Source organism: Poromitra crassiceps, assembly GCF_964638095.1.
Source record: "Poromitra crassiceps genome assembly, chromosome: 13".
Lineage (NCBI taxonomy): Eukaryota > Metazoa > Chordata > Actinopteri > Beryciformes > Melamphaidae > Poromitra > Poromitra crassiceps.
Window position 1 is genome coordinate 40,191,938 of NC_139644.1, and position 17,706 is coordinate 40,209,643.

The 17,706-nt window shown below is 48.0% G+C and overlaps 1 protein-coding gene across 2 annotated transcripts in view; it reads left to right on the forward strand.

Moving 5' to 3' along the window:
• ciita (class II, major histocompatibility complex, transactivator) overlaps positions 1–17,706 on the forward strand; it is a 55,666-nt gene that overhangs the window by 8,221 nt on the left and 29,739 nt on the right. For both annotated transcript variants that reach the window (XM_083649107.1, XM_083649108.1), the window contains exons 2-5: positions 8,122–8,181; positions 13,124–13,165; positions 13,282–13,338; positions 15,937–16,095. In XM_083649107.1, the coding sequence (XP_083505233.1) occupies positions 8,122–8,181; positions 13,124–13,165; positions 13,282–13,338; positions 15,937–16,095 (318 nt within the window). The remainder of the gene's footprint in view (positions 1–8,121; positions 8,182–13,123; positions 13,166–13,281; positions 13,339–15,936; positions 16,096–17,706) is intronic.

The window sequence follows — 17,706 nt, forward strand, 5'->3', positions numbered from 1 at the left end:
AGCATGCATGCATGTTGTCTGTTTCAATAACGAAAGCGTCCTTTACCGAGAACGACGTGCCGACCAATTAAATATTCTTGCTGCGAAATCGGCCTCTTAAAGGCCGGCTTTTCCGTGGGGGATATGAATATATATTAAATCTCACGCCCCTAAGGTTTTCAAATCCGTTGAAATTTTTGAAATTGGTTGTTTACAGCCTGAGATATCACCAGAAATCCACTCTGTGTGTGTGGGGGAGGTGCGGGTGCGGGGACTCGAAATACTACATTTCCCACAATGCACTGGGCTCGCGTGGCCTTCGTTTCCATGCCCACCCCTCAGGCGTTTGGCTGATATCAAACTCCAGTAGGTGGCGGTAATGCACATATATGTTTGCCAACCGCCATAAAACTCAAAGAAGAAGAAGAAGGCTTCGACAATAATACATGGGGGAGAGAAGAAGAAATAAATCGAAAATAAATCGAAAATAAATTGCCTCCAAATTGCACCAAATTTAAACTGAAGTATATATGTCGGGAGATGTCTTCATAAAAAAGAATTCATGCATTTTAAGGCATTTTCGTAGGAGTTACGCGCATCTGATGTTGTAACTATTTTCTGTAAAAATGTGTAAAAACGGGTACATTGCTCAGCGTTGATTTCGTTACTTCAACCCACCTACTACTAGATGTAAAATTTGACGAGCTTTCCAATGCCGCCAGTCACGTGTCTGTCCGTGCTTCCGTTCCCGAGAAAATCGTCTCTTTGCAAGGAGCTATGGAAAGCTAACCTAGCTACAGCAGGCTAGGTGGTCGAAAAAGATGGCTGCCTTTTTGTTTTTCTTCAGACCTCTGGAGGGGTGTGGAGGACCTCTAGATGCGGGACCATGGCTCACAACAGTTGTAGTTCATAGGTGCACGACTTCCGCAAGGCGGACTTGGGCCAGATGACGCGAAACGCGTCGGCTGGCCCAAAAAATATGTGAGAGATGCTTGATATCTCTGGGAGTGAAGCTCCAATTTCAAAAATTTCAACGGATTCGAAAACCTTAGGGGCGTGAGATTTAATATATATTCATATCTCCCACGGAAAAGCCGTCCTTTAATGACAACACTGGAATAAATAAGCTTGACTACGACTATAGAGGCTATAAAGAATGGACTATAGAGAAATAAATGGATTCAAAACGTTTATTTAGGAAACATAGGCTATCAAACTTTTGTGGGGAGAAATACATTTAAAACTAGTCAGATATGACTAGTTGCCACTTGTAAAATAAATCACCCACAGTGATTGACGACGGTGCGACCACTATTTTGACTGCCTCATAGCTAAAGCTGTTTCCTATCACATTTCTTGTGTTTGATACATGCTACCGCGCCCCCAGTTAAAGACAGTTAAAACAGGAGGACACATTGAAGACAGTTAAACAGGACACATTGAAGACAGTTAAAACAGGAGGACACATTGAAGACAGTTAAAACAGGAGGACACATTGAAGACAGTTAAAACAGGACACATTGAAGACAGTTAAAACAGGAGGACACATTGAAGACAGTTAAAACAGGAGGACACATTGAAGACAGTTAAAACAGGAGGACACATTGAAGACAGTTAAAACAGGAGGACAAATTGAAGACAGATAAAACAGGACACATTGAAGACAGTTAAAACAGGAGGACACAGTGAAGACAGTTAAAACAGGAGGACAAATTGAAGACAGATAAAACAGGACACATTGAAGACAGTTAAAACAGGAGGACACATTGAAGACAGTTAAAACAGGACACATTGAAGGCAGTTGAAACAGGAGGACACATTGAAGACAGTTAAAACAGGACACATTGAAGACAGTTAAAACAGGACACATTGAAGACAGTTAAAACAGGACACATTGAAGAAAGTTGAAACAGGAGGACACATTGAAGACAGTTAAAACAGGACACATTGAAGACAGTTGAAACAGGACACATTGAAGACAGTTGAAACAGGACACATTGAAGACAGTTAAAACAGGACACATTGAAGACAGTTAAAACAGGACACATTGAAGACAGTTAAAACAGGACACATTGAAGACAGTTGAAACAGGAGGACACATTGAAGACAGTTAAAACAGGACACATTGAAGACAGTTGAAACAGGACACATTGAAGACAGTTGAAACAGGACACATTGAAGACAGTTAAAACAGGACACATTGAAGACAGTTAAAACAGGACACATTGAAGACAGTTAAAACAGGACACATTGAAGACAGTTAAAACAGGACACATTGAAGACAGTTAAAACAGGACACATTGAAGACAGTTAAAACAGGAGGACACATTGAAGACAGTTAAAACAGGACACATTGAAGACAGTTAAAACAGGACACATTGAAGACACTTAAAACAGGACACATTGAAGACAGTTAAAACAGGACACATTGAAGACAGTTAAAACAGGACACATTGAAGACAGTTAAAACAGGAGGACACATTGAAGACAGTTGAAACAGGAGGACACATTGAAGACAGTTAAAACAGGACACATTGAAGACAGTGTTTAAACGGTGGAAGGGTTCCTGCACTACATTAATAACCATTTCCATTGTGGTGTTTCGGAAAATAAGACGTACTTGGAAACATCCCCACCCCACCCCACCCCCAACTCTCTCTCACACACACACACACACACACACACACACACACACACACACACACACACACACACACACACACACACACACACACACACACACACACACTGCTTGTTTCTTTCCACTATCTCTTACTTCCCTCTCTCCTTCCCACAATCTAGCCGCCCCTTCTCTCTGTTCTCCTTCTCTCTCTGCCCTAACCCTAGCCCTCCTGACCCTTCTCTCTGTTCTTCTCCTCTCTCTGCCCTAACCCTAACCCTCCCGACCCTTTCGGTCTGTGCGGATAGCAGTGGTGGGAAGTACTCAAGTACTTGAGAGTAGTTTTTTTGAGGATTTGTACTTACTTGAGTAATTTAAATAATATATATTCTACTCGAGTACTTTTAAATGTACACTGAGTAAATGAGTGAATTCAGATTTTTGTTTTGCACACCGCACTATGAGAACAGCACAGTTGTAGCATTGGGACTGCTCGCTAACAGGTCCAGAATCACTTCTGCATTTAGGACGTCCAAACTGGTCGCTTGTTAGTGCAGCACTTGTACTTGGCCAATTCCCCCTGCTGTCCTGGTCATTGTTCCACCCCTTCTGCCCATCTGGGGAGAGTTGTAGACTAGTAGCACATGCTTCCTCCAATACATGTGCAGTCGCCAGCCTCTTTTCACCTGACAGTGAGGAGTTGCACCGGCAGGACGTGGCGTGTGGGAGGATCACGCTATTCCCTCCAAACCCCCCCGCCCCCGCCCCCTTCCCGAACAGGCCCCGTCCGACCAGAGGAGGCACTAGTGCAGCGACCAGGACACATACCGGCTTCCCACCTAGCCTAGGTAAACCCAGCCCCCACGTGACCTGCTCTCTCAGTTCCCAGACTGTAAGCAGGGTGAGCCTGAGAGCAGGTCACTGGGGGCTGGGTTTACCCAGGCTACTTCCCACCTGCATTCATGGCCAATTGTGCCTGTAGGGATGCCCGACCTGCACATAATATGTTAATGGTCATTTTCATTGTACAGTATCATCAATCAACCAAGCTCAACACGAAATCTCATTGGCTGTACCGATTTCTGACAACGTGATCTTAATGGAGGGGGAGGGTGGTGCCTCCTCTTCTTCCTCCACCTCCTCACCTCCTGTGGCTTCGGACGGGATTTCCTCGGGACGCGTGGGCGGTGCCTCCTGGTTGGTGGGTCTGCATAGCGTGGGCGGGGGCAACACCTCCTCTGAAGCTGTCGGTGCCTCCTGGTTGGTGGGTCTGCATGGCGTGGGCGGGGGCAACACCTCCTCTGAAGCTGCCGGTGCCTCCTGGTTGGTGGGTCTGCATGGCGTGGGCGGGGGCAACACCTCGTCTGAAGCTGTCGGTGCCTCCTGGTTGGTGGGTCTGCATGGCGTGGGCGGGGGCAACACCTCGTCTGAAGCTGCCGGTGCCTGCTGGTTGGTGGGTCTGCATGGCGTGGGCGGGGCAACACCTCCTCTGAAGCTGTCGGTGCCTGCTGGTTGGTGGCTCTGCATGGCGTGGGCGGGGCAACACCTCTCCTGAAGCTGCCGGTGCCTGCTGGTTGGTGGGTCTGCATGGCGTGGGCGGGGCAACACCTCCTCTGAAGCTGCCGGTGCCTCCTGGTTGGTGGGTCTGCATGGCGTGGGCGGGGGCAACACCTCCTCTGAAGCTGCCGGTGCCTGCTGGTTGGTGGGTCTGCATGGCGTGGGCGGGGCAACACCTCCTCTGAAGCTGCCGGTGCCTGCTGGTTGGTGGGTCTGCATGGCGTGGGCGGGGCAACACCTCCTCTGAAGCTGCCGGTGCCTGCTGGTTGGTGGGTCTGCATGGCGTGGGCGGGGGCAACACCTCCTCTGAAGCTGCCGGTGCCTCCTGGTGGGTCTGCATGGCGTGGGCGGGGCAACACCTCCTCTGAAGCTGCCGGTGCCTCCTGGTGGGTCTGCATGGCGTTGCACTGCCTCTTCCTGTAGCACGTTTACCCACTGATGGGACCTCTTTGATTTCCTCCTCCTTTACCTTTCATCAAGGCTGGAAGGAGGGGGTTTTCACTCTGGAGGGAGGGGCTTCTCACTCTGGAGGGAGGGGCTTCTCACTCTGGAGGGAGGGGCTTCTTAGTGCTCACCTTGGGAGAGGTCAAATTGATCACTATAAGTGGAGATTTTTTTCTTTTTCTTTATTTCTCATGCAGATTAGCATCTAACCAATCTGGATACCCATCGGTTTAAAAAAAATATATGTATTTCTTCTCTAACCTCTGGGGGGCAGCCTGGTTTCAATGCTGTGTAACAGGAACTCGAGTGGCTCCACCGGCAGCGGAAGAAAATCCCTTTCCGCTCCCTGCAAGCTCTGCCATTGGCTCCAACCAAGCGGCTCTGCCCATCTATGGATTTCCTTTCCCCTCCCTGCGTGTCGCTCTCAAATCCTTCCGTCACTATGAAAAAACAATAAGATCACTAGCTCGTTGCTACAACTTGCTACACACTGACAATGGTAAGTTTTGACTACACACCGGTCACGAGCCTGCACCCTGTGAGCGCTGTTACACAGCTTTTCACGGAGCTTGCCGACAGATTTTCGATGCAAGTCGAAAGTCTGTCTCGCGTAGACAGAGATGCCGCGATCTCTCCATATACAGACAGACATGGACCGAGTATCGCTGCTGTATCTCGTTGGCTCATTTTTGGCAGTTTGTAAGTAAAAAATAATAAGAAAATTACTGATACAAAATGATCACTGTAAGCAGAGTGTTGATCACTATAAGCAAATGATTTAAACAGCATTTGTATATGAATGATTTGCAAGCTTTTTGATCAATATAAGCGGTTGATCACTATAACCGTGATCACTATAAGCGGATTCCACTGTAGTTCATTTTAAGCTGTGTGAATTGAACTTTGATTCAAGATTCAAGATTCAAGTTTATTGAGTGTCCCAGAAGGGCAATTTGGTTTGCAGGGAGCGTAAAAAACACAGAGACATATGATTAAAACAAAACATAAAAGCAAACACAAAGCAGCAGTTTAAAAATGTGCAACAGTTCAAAGTGCAAGTAAGAGTTAACTAAAACATACAAAGTGCAACTAAACAGGCAGAAATAGTTGACTAGTTTAACTTTGACATCAGATGACATAAGAGCTACACAGGTATGCCCTCCACACAGTGTTGGTCAATCAAGCAAGTTCACTTTGCATTGTTTCCGTTCAGCTAACGACGACAGCACTGTCATACCGTTTGTAGACAAGTATTAACAACGCAGGCAGAACTCATGTTTTCAGATGGTAAACAGCAAACAAACTGTTGCCTAGCAACAGACATCTCACACTGGGTGGCAGTCAGACCACATGCCCACAGCAAAGAAGCGTAAAGTTGACAGCGAGGGCCGCCGCTTTCAGGAGCGCTGGAAAGTTGGATACGTTTTTACTGAGAGCTGAAACAGTTACGTTTGTCTCAGATTCCAAGAGACTGTCTCTGTTATGAAAGAGTTCAATGTGAAGAGACATTACCAGACTAAGCATAATTCACCAGCGATTGTCCGGCAGTGAACGTGTGGATAAAGTGAAACAGCCTTTTGAACTATTGATTTAAGGACTATAATTATGGCACTGAAAAAACATCCGGTACAATTGTATGTGTGTGTTTTTTAAATAACCCATATGATGCGAGAAGCAGCTGGCCCCCAGGTAGACTCATATGATCTAATCTGGTCCCCATTTAAACACGTTTGGATACCCATGTTTATGTGAACTTCTACAACACTGAGTGGCAGCAGTCTGGAAGCAAAACAAAGTACAGGACAAGACCTAACCTGCCTATCCTCTCTAACCTAACCAGTCCCTCCAGGATTTGGCTTTTGTGTGTGTGTGTGTGTGTGTGTGTGTGTGTGTGTGTGTGTGTGTGTGTGTGTGTGTGTGTGTGTGTGTGTGTGTGTGTGTGAGATTGATTGATTGATTGATTGATTGATTGATTGATTGATTGATTCTGTAAAATTGCAGGAACTGGCAAAAATTGCATGTTGAGAACCTGTTTCGCTTTTTTTGCGGAGACATCATCAAATATGACAGAGATTGGTTGAATTTGCATTCATTGTTGCGATCGCAAAATCACATTTTCCTGGACGGACCGCCTAACCTCCCAGCACCACCAGCAGCAGACCCAGCAGATGAGGGAACACTCCCCAAAAATGTGAAAATAAAGAGGGATGGCTGATCCCAGGACAGCCAGTGGAACCGGCAATGACATAAGAAAACATGAGGCAAAGAGAAACATACTGTACAGTAATGTGGTCAAGAGAGCCACACCACCCATGGGAGTCTCTTTGCTTTGATCTTTTAGGGGCTGGTAGATATTCCTTTTTTCTATCAAGTTTTTTCAGATTTTCTAACATTTTCTCGCTAATTGTACTTGGCCAGTTCCCCCTGCTGTCTCGGTCGTTGCTCCACCCCCGCTGCCCATTTGGGGAGCGTCGCAGACGAGCACATGCTTCCTCCGATACATGTGCAGTCGCCAGCCTGCTTCTTTTCACCTGACAGCGAGGAGTTTCACCGGCAGGACGTAGGTTGTGGGAGGATCACGCTATTCCCCCCAGTTCCCCTCCCCCTTGCCAACTAGTGGAGGCACTAGTGCAGCGACCAGGACTTCTACCCCACCGGCTTCCCACCCACAGACACGGCCAATTGTGCTTGTAGGAACGCCCGACCAAGTCTCCTACACAATGTTAGATCTGGTCAATGATAGATATGGTCATTTTCATTGTATCATCAACCAATCAGCAACCCACCAAGCTAAAAATGACCTCTTATTGGCCGGTACCGATTTCTGACAACGTGAACAGGCCGACCAGAGGAGGCTAGTGCAGACACCAGGACTTACTCCACTGGCTTCTGTAAGAACGTCTGACCAAGCCGGAAGTACCGCTGCCGGGAATTGAACGGTGATAGGCGAGTACTTTTACCTCTACATAATACCCAGACGAGTACTTTTACCTCTACATACCCAGACGAGTACTTTTACCTCTACATACCCAGACGAGTACTTTTACCTCTACATACCCAGATGAGTACTTTTACCTCTACATACCCAGACGAGTACTTTTACCTCTACATACCCAGACGAGTACTTTTACCTCTACATACCCAGACGAGTACTTTTACCTCTACATACCCAGACGAGTACTTTTACCTCTACATACCCAGACGAGTACTTTTACCTCGACATACCCAGATGAGTACTTTTACCTCTACATACCCAGACGAGTACTTTTACCTCTACATACCCCGACGAGTACTGGTCACATTCCTGACAGTCACTTCTAATCAGTAGACTCAAGCCAAAAAAAGCCCTGTATCTTTATGTGCCATTTTATGAAGGATTATTATTATATCTTACTTTTCTCTCACTCTCTCCTTGTGTGTGTGTGTGTGTGTGTGTGTGTGTGTGTGTGTGTGTGTGTGTGTGTGTGTGTGTGTGTGTGTGTGTGTGTGTGTGTGTGTGTGTGTGTCTGTGATGTTACCAGGTACTAAGATGCAGGAAGTAGACTCACCTATAGGAGAAGGAGAATACGGAGGTTTACCAGGTAAATGTTCAATGTTCTCCCTGGTGCCAGAAGGTGTTTGTGTTTGCCATTGCTCAGAGATAATCGCTAGAGAGGTTATGCCTTCTGCCTCTGTAACCACACACTATCTCCGCCTCACCCTCCCTCCACATACTGTAGACCACTGCCTCACCCTCCCTCCACATACTGTAGACCACTGCCTCACCCTCCCTCCACATACTGTAGACCACTGCCTCACCCTCCCTCCACATACTGTAGACCACTGCCTCACCCTCCCTCCACATACTGTAGACACTCTGCCTCACCCTCCCTCCACATACTGTAGACCACTGCCTCACCCTCCCTCCACATACTGTAGACCACTGCCTCACCCTCCCTCCACATACTGTAGACCACTGCCTCACCCTCCCTCCACATACTGTAGACACTCTGCCTCACCCTCCCTCCACATACTGTAGACACTCTGCCTCACCCTCCCTCCACATACTGTAGACCACTGCCTCACCCTCCCTCCACATACTGTAGACCACTGCCTCACCCTCCCTCCACATACTGTAGACCACTGCCTCACCCTCCCTCCACATACTGTAGACACTCTGCCTCACCCTCCCTCCACATACTGTAGACCACTGCCTCACCCTCCCTCCACATACTGTAGACACTCTGCCTCACCCTCCCTCCACATACTGTAGACACTCTGCCTCACCCTCCCTCCACATACTGTAGACACTCTGCCTCACCCTCCCTCCACATACTGTAGACCACTGCCTCACCCTCCCTCCACATACTGTAGACCACTGCCTCACCCTCCCTCCACATACTGTAGACACTCTGCCTCACCCTCCCTCCACATACTGTAGACACTCTGCCTCACCCTCCCTCCACATACTGTAGACACTCTGCCTCACCCTCCCTCCACATACTGTAGACCACTGCCTCACCCTCCCTCCACATACTGTAGACCACTGCCTCACCCTCCCTCCACATACTGTAGACCACTGCCTCACCCTCCCTCCACATACTGTAGACCACTGCCTCACCCTCCCTCCACATACTGTAGACCACTGCCTCACCCTCCCTCCACATACTGTAGACCACTGCCTCACCCTCCCTCCACATACTGTAGACCACTGCCTCACCCTCCCTCCACATACTGTAGACACTCTGCCTCACCCTCCCTCCACATACTGTAGACCACTGCCTCACCCTCCCTCCACATACTGTAGACCACTGCCTCACCCTCCCTCCACATACTGTAGACCACTGCCTCACCCTCCCTCCACATACTGTAGACACTCTGCCTCACCCTCCCTCCACATACTGTAGACCACTGCCTCACCCTCCCTCCACATACTGTAGACCACTGCCTCACCCTCCCTCCACATACTGTAGACACTCTGCCTCACCCTCCCTCCACATACTGTAGACCACTGCCTCACCCTCCCTCCACATACTGTAGACACTCTGCCTCACCCTCCCTCCACATACTGTAGACACTCTGCCTCACCCTCCCTCCACATACTGTAGACACTCTGCCTCACCCTCCCTCCACATACTGTAGACCACTGCCTCACCCTCCCTCCACATACTGTAGACCACTGCCTCACCCTCCCTCCACATACTGTAGACACTCTGCCTCACCCTCCCTCCACATACTGTAGACACTCTGCCTCACCCTCCCTCCACATACTGTAGACACTCTGCCTCACCCTCCCTCCACATACTGTAGACCACTGCCTCACCCTCCCTCCACATACTGTAGACCACTGCCTCACCCTCCCTCCACATACTGTAGACCACTGCCTCACCCTCCCTCCACATACTGTAGACACTCTGCCTCACCCTCCCTCCACATACTGTAGACACTCTGCCTCACCCTCCCTCCACATACTGTAGACCACTGCCTCACCCTCCCTCCACATACTGTAGACCACTGCCTCACCCTCCCTCCACATACTGTAGACCACTGCCTCACCCTCCCTCCACATACTGTAGACACTCTGCCTCACCCTCCCTCCACATACTGTAGACCACTGCCTCACCCTCCCTCCACATACTGTAGACACTCTGCCTCACCCTCCCTCCACATACTGTAGACACTCTGCCTCACCCTCCCTCCACATACTGTAGACACTCTGCCTCACCCTCCCTCCACATACTGTAGACCACTGCCTCACCCTCCCTCCACATACTGTAGACCACTGCCTCACCCTCCCTCCACATACTGTAGACACTCTGCCTCACCCTCCCTCCACATACTGTAGACACTCTGCCTCACCCTCCCTCCACATACTGTAGACACTCTGCCTCACCCTCCCTCCACATACTGTAGACCACTGCCTCACCCTCCCTCCACATACTGTAGACCACTGCCTCACCCTCCCTCCACATACTGTAGACCACTGCCTCACCCTCCCTCCACATACTGTAGACACTCTGCCTCACCCTCCCTCCACATACTGTAGACACTCTGCCTCACCCTCCCTCCACATACTGTAGACCACTGCCTCACCCTCCCTCCACATACTGTAGACCACTGCCTCACCCTCCCTCCACATACTGTAGACCACTGCCTCACCCTCCCTCCACATACTGTAGACACTCTGCCTCACCCTCCCTCCACATACTGTAGACCACTGCCTCACCCTCCCTCCACATACTGTAGACCACTGCCTCACCCTCCCTCCACATACTGTAGACCACTGCCTCACCCTCCCTCCACATACTGTAGACACTCTGCCTCACCCTCCCTCCACATACTGTAGACACTCTGCCTCACCCTCCCTCCACATACTGTAGACACTCTGCCTCACCCTCCCTCCACATACTGTAGACACTCTGCCTCACCCTCCCTCCACATACTGTAGACACTCTGCCTCACCCTCCCTCCACATACTGTAGACCACTGCCTCACCCTCCCTCCACATACTGTAGACACTCTGCCTCACCCTCCCTCCACATACTGTAGACCACTGCCTCACCCTCCCTCCACATACTGTAGACCACTGCCTCACCCTCCCTCCACATACTGTAGACCACTGCCTCACCCTCCCTCCACATACTGTAGACACTCTGCCTCACCCTCCCTCCACATACTGTAGACCACTGCCTCACCCTCCCTCCACATACTGTAGACACTCTGCCTCACCCTCCCTCCACATACTGTAGACACTCTGCCTCACCCTCCCTCCACATACTGTAGACCACTGCCTCACCCTCCCTCCACATACTGTAGACCACTGCAAACACTGGGTGAAAGCTTGAGGCCAGACGATCTGGTAGAATGAAATACAATGTGAGTTCACGTGACCGGCTGCTATACCAGGCTGCTATACCAGGCTGCTATACCAGGCTGCTATACCAGGCTGCTATACCAGGCTGCTATACCAGGCTGCTATACCAGGCTGCTATACCAGGCTGCTATACCAGGCTGCTATACCAGGCTGCTATACCAGGCTGCTATACCAGGCTGCTATACCAGGCTGCTATACCAGGCTGCTATACCAGGCTACTATACCAGGCTGCTATACCAGGCTGCTATACCAGGCTGCTATACCAGGCTGCTATACCAGGCTGCTATACCAGACTGCTATACCAGGCTGCTATACCAGGCTGCTATACCAGGCTGCTATACCAGGCTGCTATACCAGGCTGCTATACCAGGCTGCTATACCAGGCTGCTATACCAGGCTGCTATACCAGGCTGCTATACCAGGCTGCTATACCAGGCTGCTATACCAGGCTACTATACCAGGCTGCTATACCAGGCTGCTATACCAGGCTGCTATACCAGGCTGCTATACCAGGCTGCTATACCAGGCTGCTATACCAGGCTGCTATACCAGGCTGCTATACCAGGCTGCTATACCAGGCTGCTATACCAGGCTGCTATACCAGGCTGCTATACCAGGCTGCTATACCAGGCTGCTATACCAGGCTACTATACCAGGCTGCTATACCAGGCTGCTATACCAGGCTGCTATACCAGGCTGCTATACCAGGCTGCTATACCAGACTGCTATACCAGGCTGCTATACCAGGCTACCAGGAATGAACTAAGCAAGTACACTTTTTCCTAGCTTTAGTCTGACGGGAGGCCCACAGTCTCAGACTTTGAAAGCCCCTGGTCTCTAGAGTACCAAAAGCTACCAAAGAGTCAAGAGAGGTAAACGATCTAATGGTTGGCTCATTGCACAGCTGTAAATGTCAGTTGTATTCTACTCTTTTGGCTTTTTATTTCTGTGGAATCAGGTTATAGAGAAGACTTCCTGCCTGTGATCCTACAGAACAATCAAACAGTTCATCTGTACAAAAAAGGCAAAGTGGTTTCCACTCATACAACAGGTGTCATTTCATTCAGTTCAAATAAACAACAGGTGTCATTTCATTCAGTTCAAATAAACGTTCTTGTCCCTGAGGAGAAATGTGTCGTGCAGCCAGGTAAAAACATAGAACACAAAGAAACATACCGTCGGCACACAGACTCACTTACAAAATGAATATAAAGTACATGAATACATAAAGTGGCCAACACTAAAACCATCATTCGCCCCACTAGTCATTTAGTAGTTTAACGTTTAAGTTTTCTTGTGTTCAGACATAGGTTTATAGATGTTTGTTATTGACCTTGACAGTTTCGACGAGTCAACTCTCGTCTTCTTCAGAAGCAGTCGCACTGACAGCTGGGTAAGCAACTGGTTGACACGTCATACCCAGCTGTCAGTGCGACTGCTTCTGCAGAAGACGAGAGTGACTCGTCAAAACTGTCAAGGTAAATAACAAACATCTATAAACCTATGTCTGAACACAAGAAAACATAAACGTCTATTAAAACCGTTCATAAGCAAAGACAAATGAAAACAAAAAAGCGAGCGATCCAGGTCTGGTTCCAGGCTTGGCAAAACTAGCTGATGAAATGTTTTGTCTTATCCTCATTCTTTTGTTTATCATTTTATGTCATCAGATTTGGAGGATATATTGAAATGGATGGACATCTTGGTTACAGGTGAGTCACAAGGCTCACAACCGAACATGCACACACACACACACACATACGTATCTGACGTAAAACAACCACACAGAGTGACCCGTTAACTGATATACGTTCTTCTTCTCCCCTAGACCCGAGAGCCGTCTTCGACATTGACACCAGTTGTGAAGGAGTTCTAGACGACAGTGGTAAAGATCTCATTACATTACATTGCATCACATGATTTAGCCGACGCTTTTGTTCAAAGAGATTTGCCAATAGTACATTAAGTCACCAGTAGTGAAACCAACTGTGCATAACAGTCTTCATCAGCTAGGACTTTCAAAAGGAATAGCCTAAATAGCATTTGTTGATGTTTTATTTTATTTTTTATGAACGAATAGGTTAGTTTAAAGTTATAATCTTAAAGATGATCTGTTAATAAATTACTATCTAACTGATAGTGACTTAACACAATGATGATTGAGCCTCTGGCCCATTGATGGCAGCCTTTGCATTTTCAGTATTGCAGCATTTATGAACTTGTTGTCTGTGGTGACACAGGGTGGGCGGAGCTAACACAACAGACTCACTCTGCAGGTTACTGTAGGTTCACAGGGTGGGCGGAGCTAACACAACAGACTCACTCTGCAGGTTACTGTAGGTTCACAGGGTGGGCGGAGCTAACACACTAGACTCACTCTGTAGGTTACTGTAGGTTCACAGTGTGGGCGGAGCTAACACAACAGACTCACTCTGTAGGTTACTGTAGGTTCACAGGGTGGGCGGAGCTAACACAATAGACTCACTCTGTAGGTTACTGTAGGTTCACAGTGTGGGCGGAGCTAACACAACATACTCACTCTGCAGGTTACTGTAGGTTCACAGGGTGGGCGGAGCTAACACACTAGACTCACTCTGTAGGTTACTGTAGGTTCACAGGGTGGGCGGAGCTAACACAATAGACTCACTCTGTAGGTTACTGTAGGTTCACAGGGTGGGCGGAGCTAACACAATAGACTCACTCTGTAGGTTACTGTAGGTTCACAGGGTGGGCAGAGCTAACACAATAGACTCACTCTGTAGGTTACTGTAGGTTCACAGGGTGGGCGGAGCTAACACAATAGACTCACTCTGTAGGTTACTGTAGGTTCACAGGGTGGGCGGAGCTAACACAATAGACTCACTCTGTAGGTTACTGTAGGTTCACAGGGTGGGCGGAGCTAACACAATAGACTCACTCTGTAGGTTACTGTAGGTTCACAGGGTGGGCGGAGCTAACACAATAGACTCACTCTGCAGGTTACTGTAGGTTCCTGACAAGTCTTGTGTGAAGTAGGATAACAAGCTACTTTCTTCCACGCTCTGCTAGCATTACGGGTGGTTACTATGGCCGAACAAACTGACTAACATCACATCATGCAACAGTTTGGGTCTCACCTGCAATTACCACTCATTGCCATAGGTGTCACCCAAGAGAACAAAACTGAAATTTTATGGATTATAGCTTTAAAGGAACAGCTCACCCTAAAATCCAAAATACATATATTCCCTCTCACCTGTAGTGCTATTTATCCATCTATATCGTTTTGTGTTAGTTGCTTGGGTTTTGGAGATATCGGCCGCAGAGTTTCTGCCTTCTCTCCAATACAATGGAACTGGATGGCACTCGGCTTGTGGTGCTCAAAGTGCCGAAGAAATACATTTGATAAACTCAACGGCATTGTCTCTTTCCAGAAATCATGACCCGGTTACTCAAGATAATCCACAGACATTATGAGCAGTTTCATGGAGGACCTATTTTCTTTTATTACTCCTTTAAAAAGTAATACATACATTGACTTTACTTATTACTTGGAGGACCTATTTTCTTTTGACCGAACTACACCCTTCATGAGACTGCAAAAGAAAGTAGTTCCTACATGAAACTGCTCACAACAAGTCTGTGCATTATCTTAAGTAACTGGGTCATGATTTCTGGAAAGAGACAATGCTGTTGTATTAAAATGTATTTTTTGTGTGCTTCGAGCACCATAAGCCGAGTGGCATCCAGTTCCATTGTATTCAAGAGAAGGCAGACATCTCTGCGGCCGATATCTCCAAAACTCAGGCAACTATCCCGAAACGATATAGATGGATAAATAGCACTACAGGTGAGAGGAAAAATATGTATTTTGTATTTTAGGTTGAGCTGTCCCTTTAAGTGCATTGGCTCTCCTCTTCTTATTTCACGAGTACTTCCTCAAACAGGTGACAGGTGGTGAGAGAGAGGAAAATGAGAACAAAGAGAAGGGCCAAAGCAACAAAAACAATCCTGTACACTCTCTTTGCTTTCACTATCAAAGATGTCTGCGCACTGCAGACGGATTGGGGGAGATGCACAGACCAAAGACAGAAAAGTAGATATATAAATAGAACTTTTATTAGACATTACAGTGTTTTGATCATGTGATGTTCACCAGTGCAGCGGAAGTTGAAATTGGCGATGATGTGGGTTGAGAAACCTGCCTACACCTACAGTAGGGAGATGAGATGATGTCATACACTGGTACAGTATGGCACCTGAAACTGGAAATCATCTCATGGGACACGTGCAATATTAGTGTTTTCCAGTGTCCTTCAATTGCGATACTACTCTTTTGTTAGGATCAACTTAGATGGACCATTCTGCCAGGCAAAATCAAGATGTTTGGAGAAGCACGTTCCATCGCCACGATTCAATACGGAGATGCATCACAATAATACAATGGGATACTGTGTCGGCTGACTGTCACAGCTGACTGTCACTTCCTCTCTCATGCTCGCAGGTGACGTTGCCGTGCCAACAGTGCTGCCCAGCCCGGACAGACCGGAGCAGAGACAGACAGACAGCATAACAGTGCTGCCCAGCCCGGACAGACCGGAGCAGAGACAGACAGACAGCATACCTACCAGGCGACTGAGACCCAGAGGGAAGAGACTTAGCGGTAGATAACCAGTTGCCAACTGTTGATTGACGTGTGAAAACTATGTACCTTCAGCATGGCCCTGTTTGACATGTGAAAACCATGGACCTTCAGCATGGCCCTGTTTGACATGTGAAAACCATGTACCTTCAGCATGGCCCTGTTTGACATGTGAAAACCATGGACCTTCAGCATGGCCCTGTTTGACATGTGAAAACCATGGACCTTCAGCATGGCGCTGTTTGACATGTGAAAACCATGTACCTTCAGCATGGCCCTGTTTGACATGTGAAAACCATGGACCTTCAGCATGGCCCTGTTTGACATGTGAAAACCATGGACCTTCAGCATGTCCCTGTTTGACATGTGAAAACCATGGACCTTCAGCATGGCCCTGTTTGACATGTGAAAACTATGTACCTTCAGCATGGCCCTGTTTGACATGTGAAAACCATGGACCTTCAGCATGGCGCTGTTTGACATGTGAAAACTATGTACCTTCAGCATGGCCCTGTTTGACATGTGAAAACCATGGACCTTCAGCATGGCCCTGTTTGACATGTGAAAACCATGGACCTTCAGCATGGCGCTGTTTGACATGTGAAAACCATGTACCTTCAGCATGGCCCTGTTTGACATGTGAAAACCATGGACCTTCAGCATGGCCCTGTTTGACATGTGAAAACCATGGACCTTCAGCATGTCCCTGTTTGACATGTGAAAACCATGGACCTTCAGCATGGCCCTGTTTGACATGTGAAAACTATGTACCTTCTGCATGGCCCTGTTTGACATGTGAAAACCATGTACCTTCTGCATGGCCCTGTTTGACATGTGAAAACCATGGACCTTCAGCATGGCCCTGTTTGACATGTGAAAACCATGTACCTTCTGCATGGCCCTGTTTGACATGTGAAAACCATGGACCTTCTGCATGGCCCTGTTTGACATGTGAAAACCATGTACCTTCTGCATGGCCCTGTTTGACATGTGAAAACCATGGACCTTCTGCATGGCCCTGTTTGACATGTGAAAACCATGTACCTTCAGCATGGCCCTGTTTGACATGTGAAAACCATGGACCTTCAGCATGGCCCTGTTTGACATGTGAAAACCATGGACCTTCAGCATGGCCCTGTTTGACATGTGAAAACCATGTACCTTCTGCATGGCCCTGTTTGACATGTGAAAACTATGTACCTTCAGCATGGCCCTGTTTGACATGTGAAAACCATGTACCTTCTGCATGGCCCTGTTTGACATGTGAAAACCAGGTACCTTCAGCATGGCCCTGTATGACATGTGAAAACCATGTACCTTCAGCATGGCCCTGTTTGACATGTGAAAACCATGTACCTTCTGCATGGCCCTGTTTGACATGTGAAAACTATGTACCTTCTGCATGGCCCTGTTTGACATGTGAAAACCATGTACCTTCAGCATGGCCCTGTATGACATGTGAAAACCATGTACCTTCAGCATGGCCCTGTTTGACATGTGAAAACCATGTACCTTCAGCATGGCCCTGTTTGACATGTGAAAACCATGTACCTTCTGCATGGCCCTGTTTGACATGTGAAAACCATGGACCTTCTGCATGGCCCTGTTTGACATGTGAAAACCATGTACCTT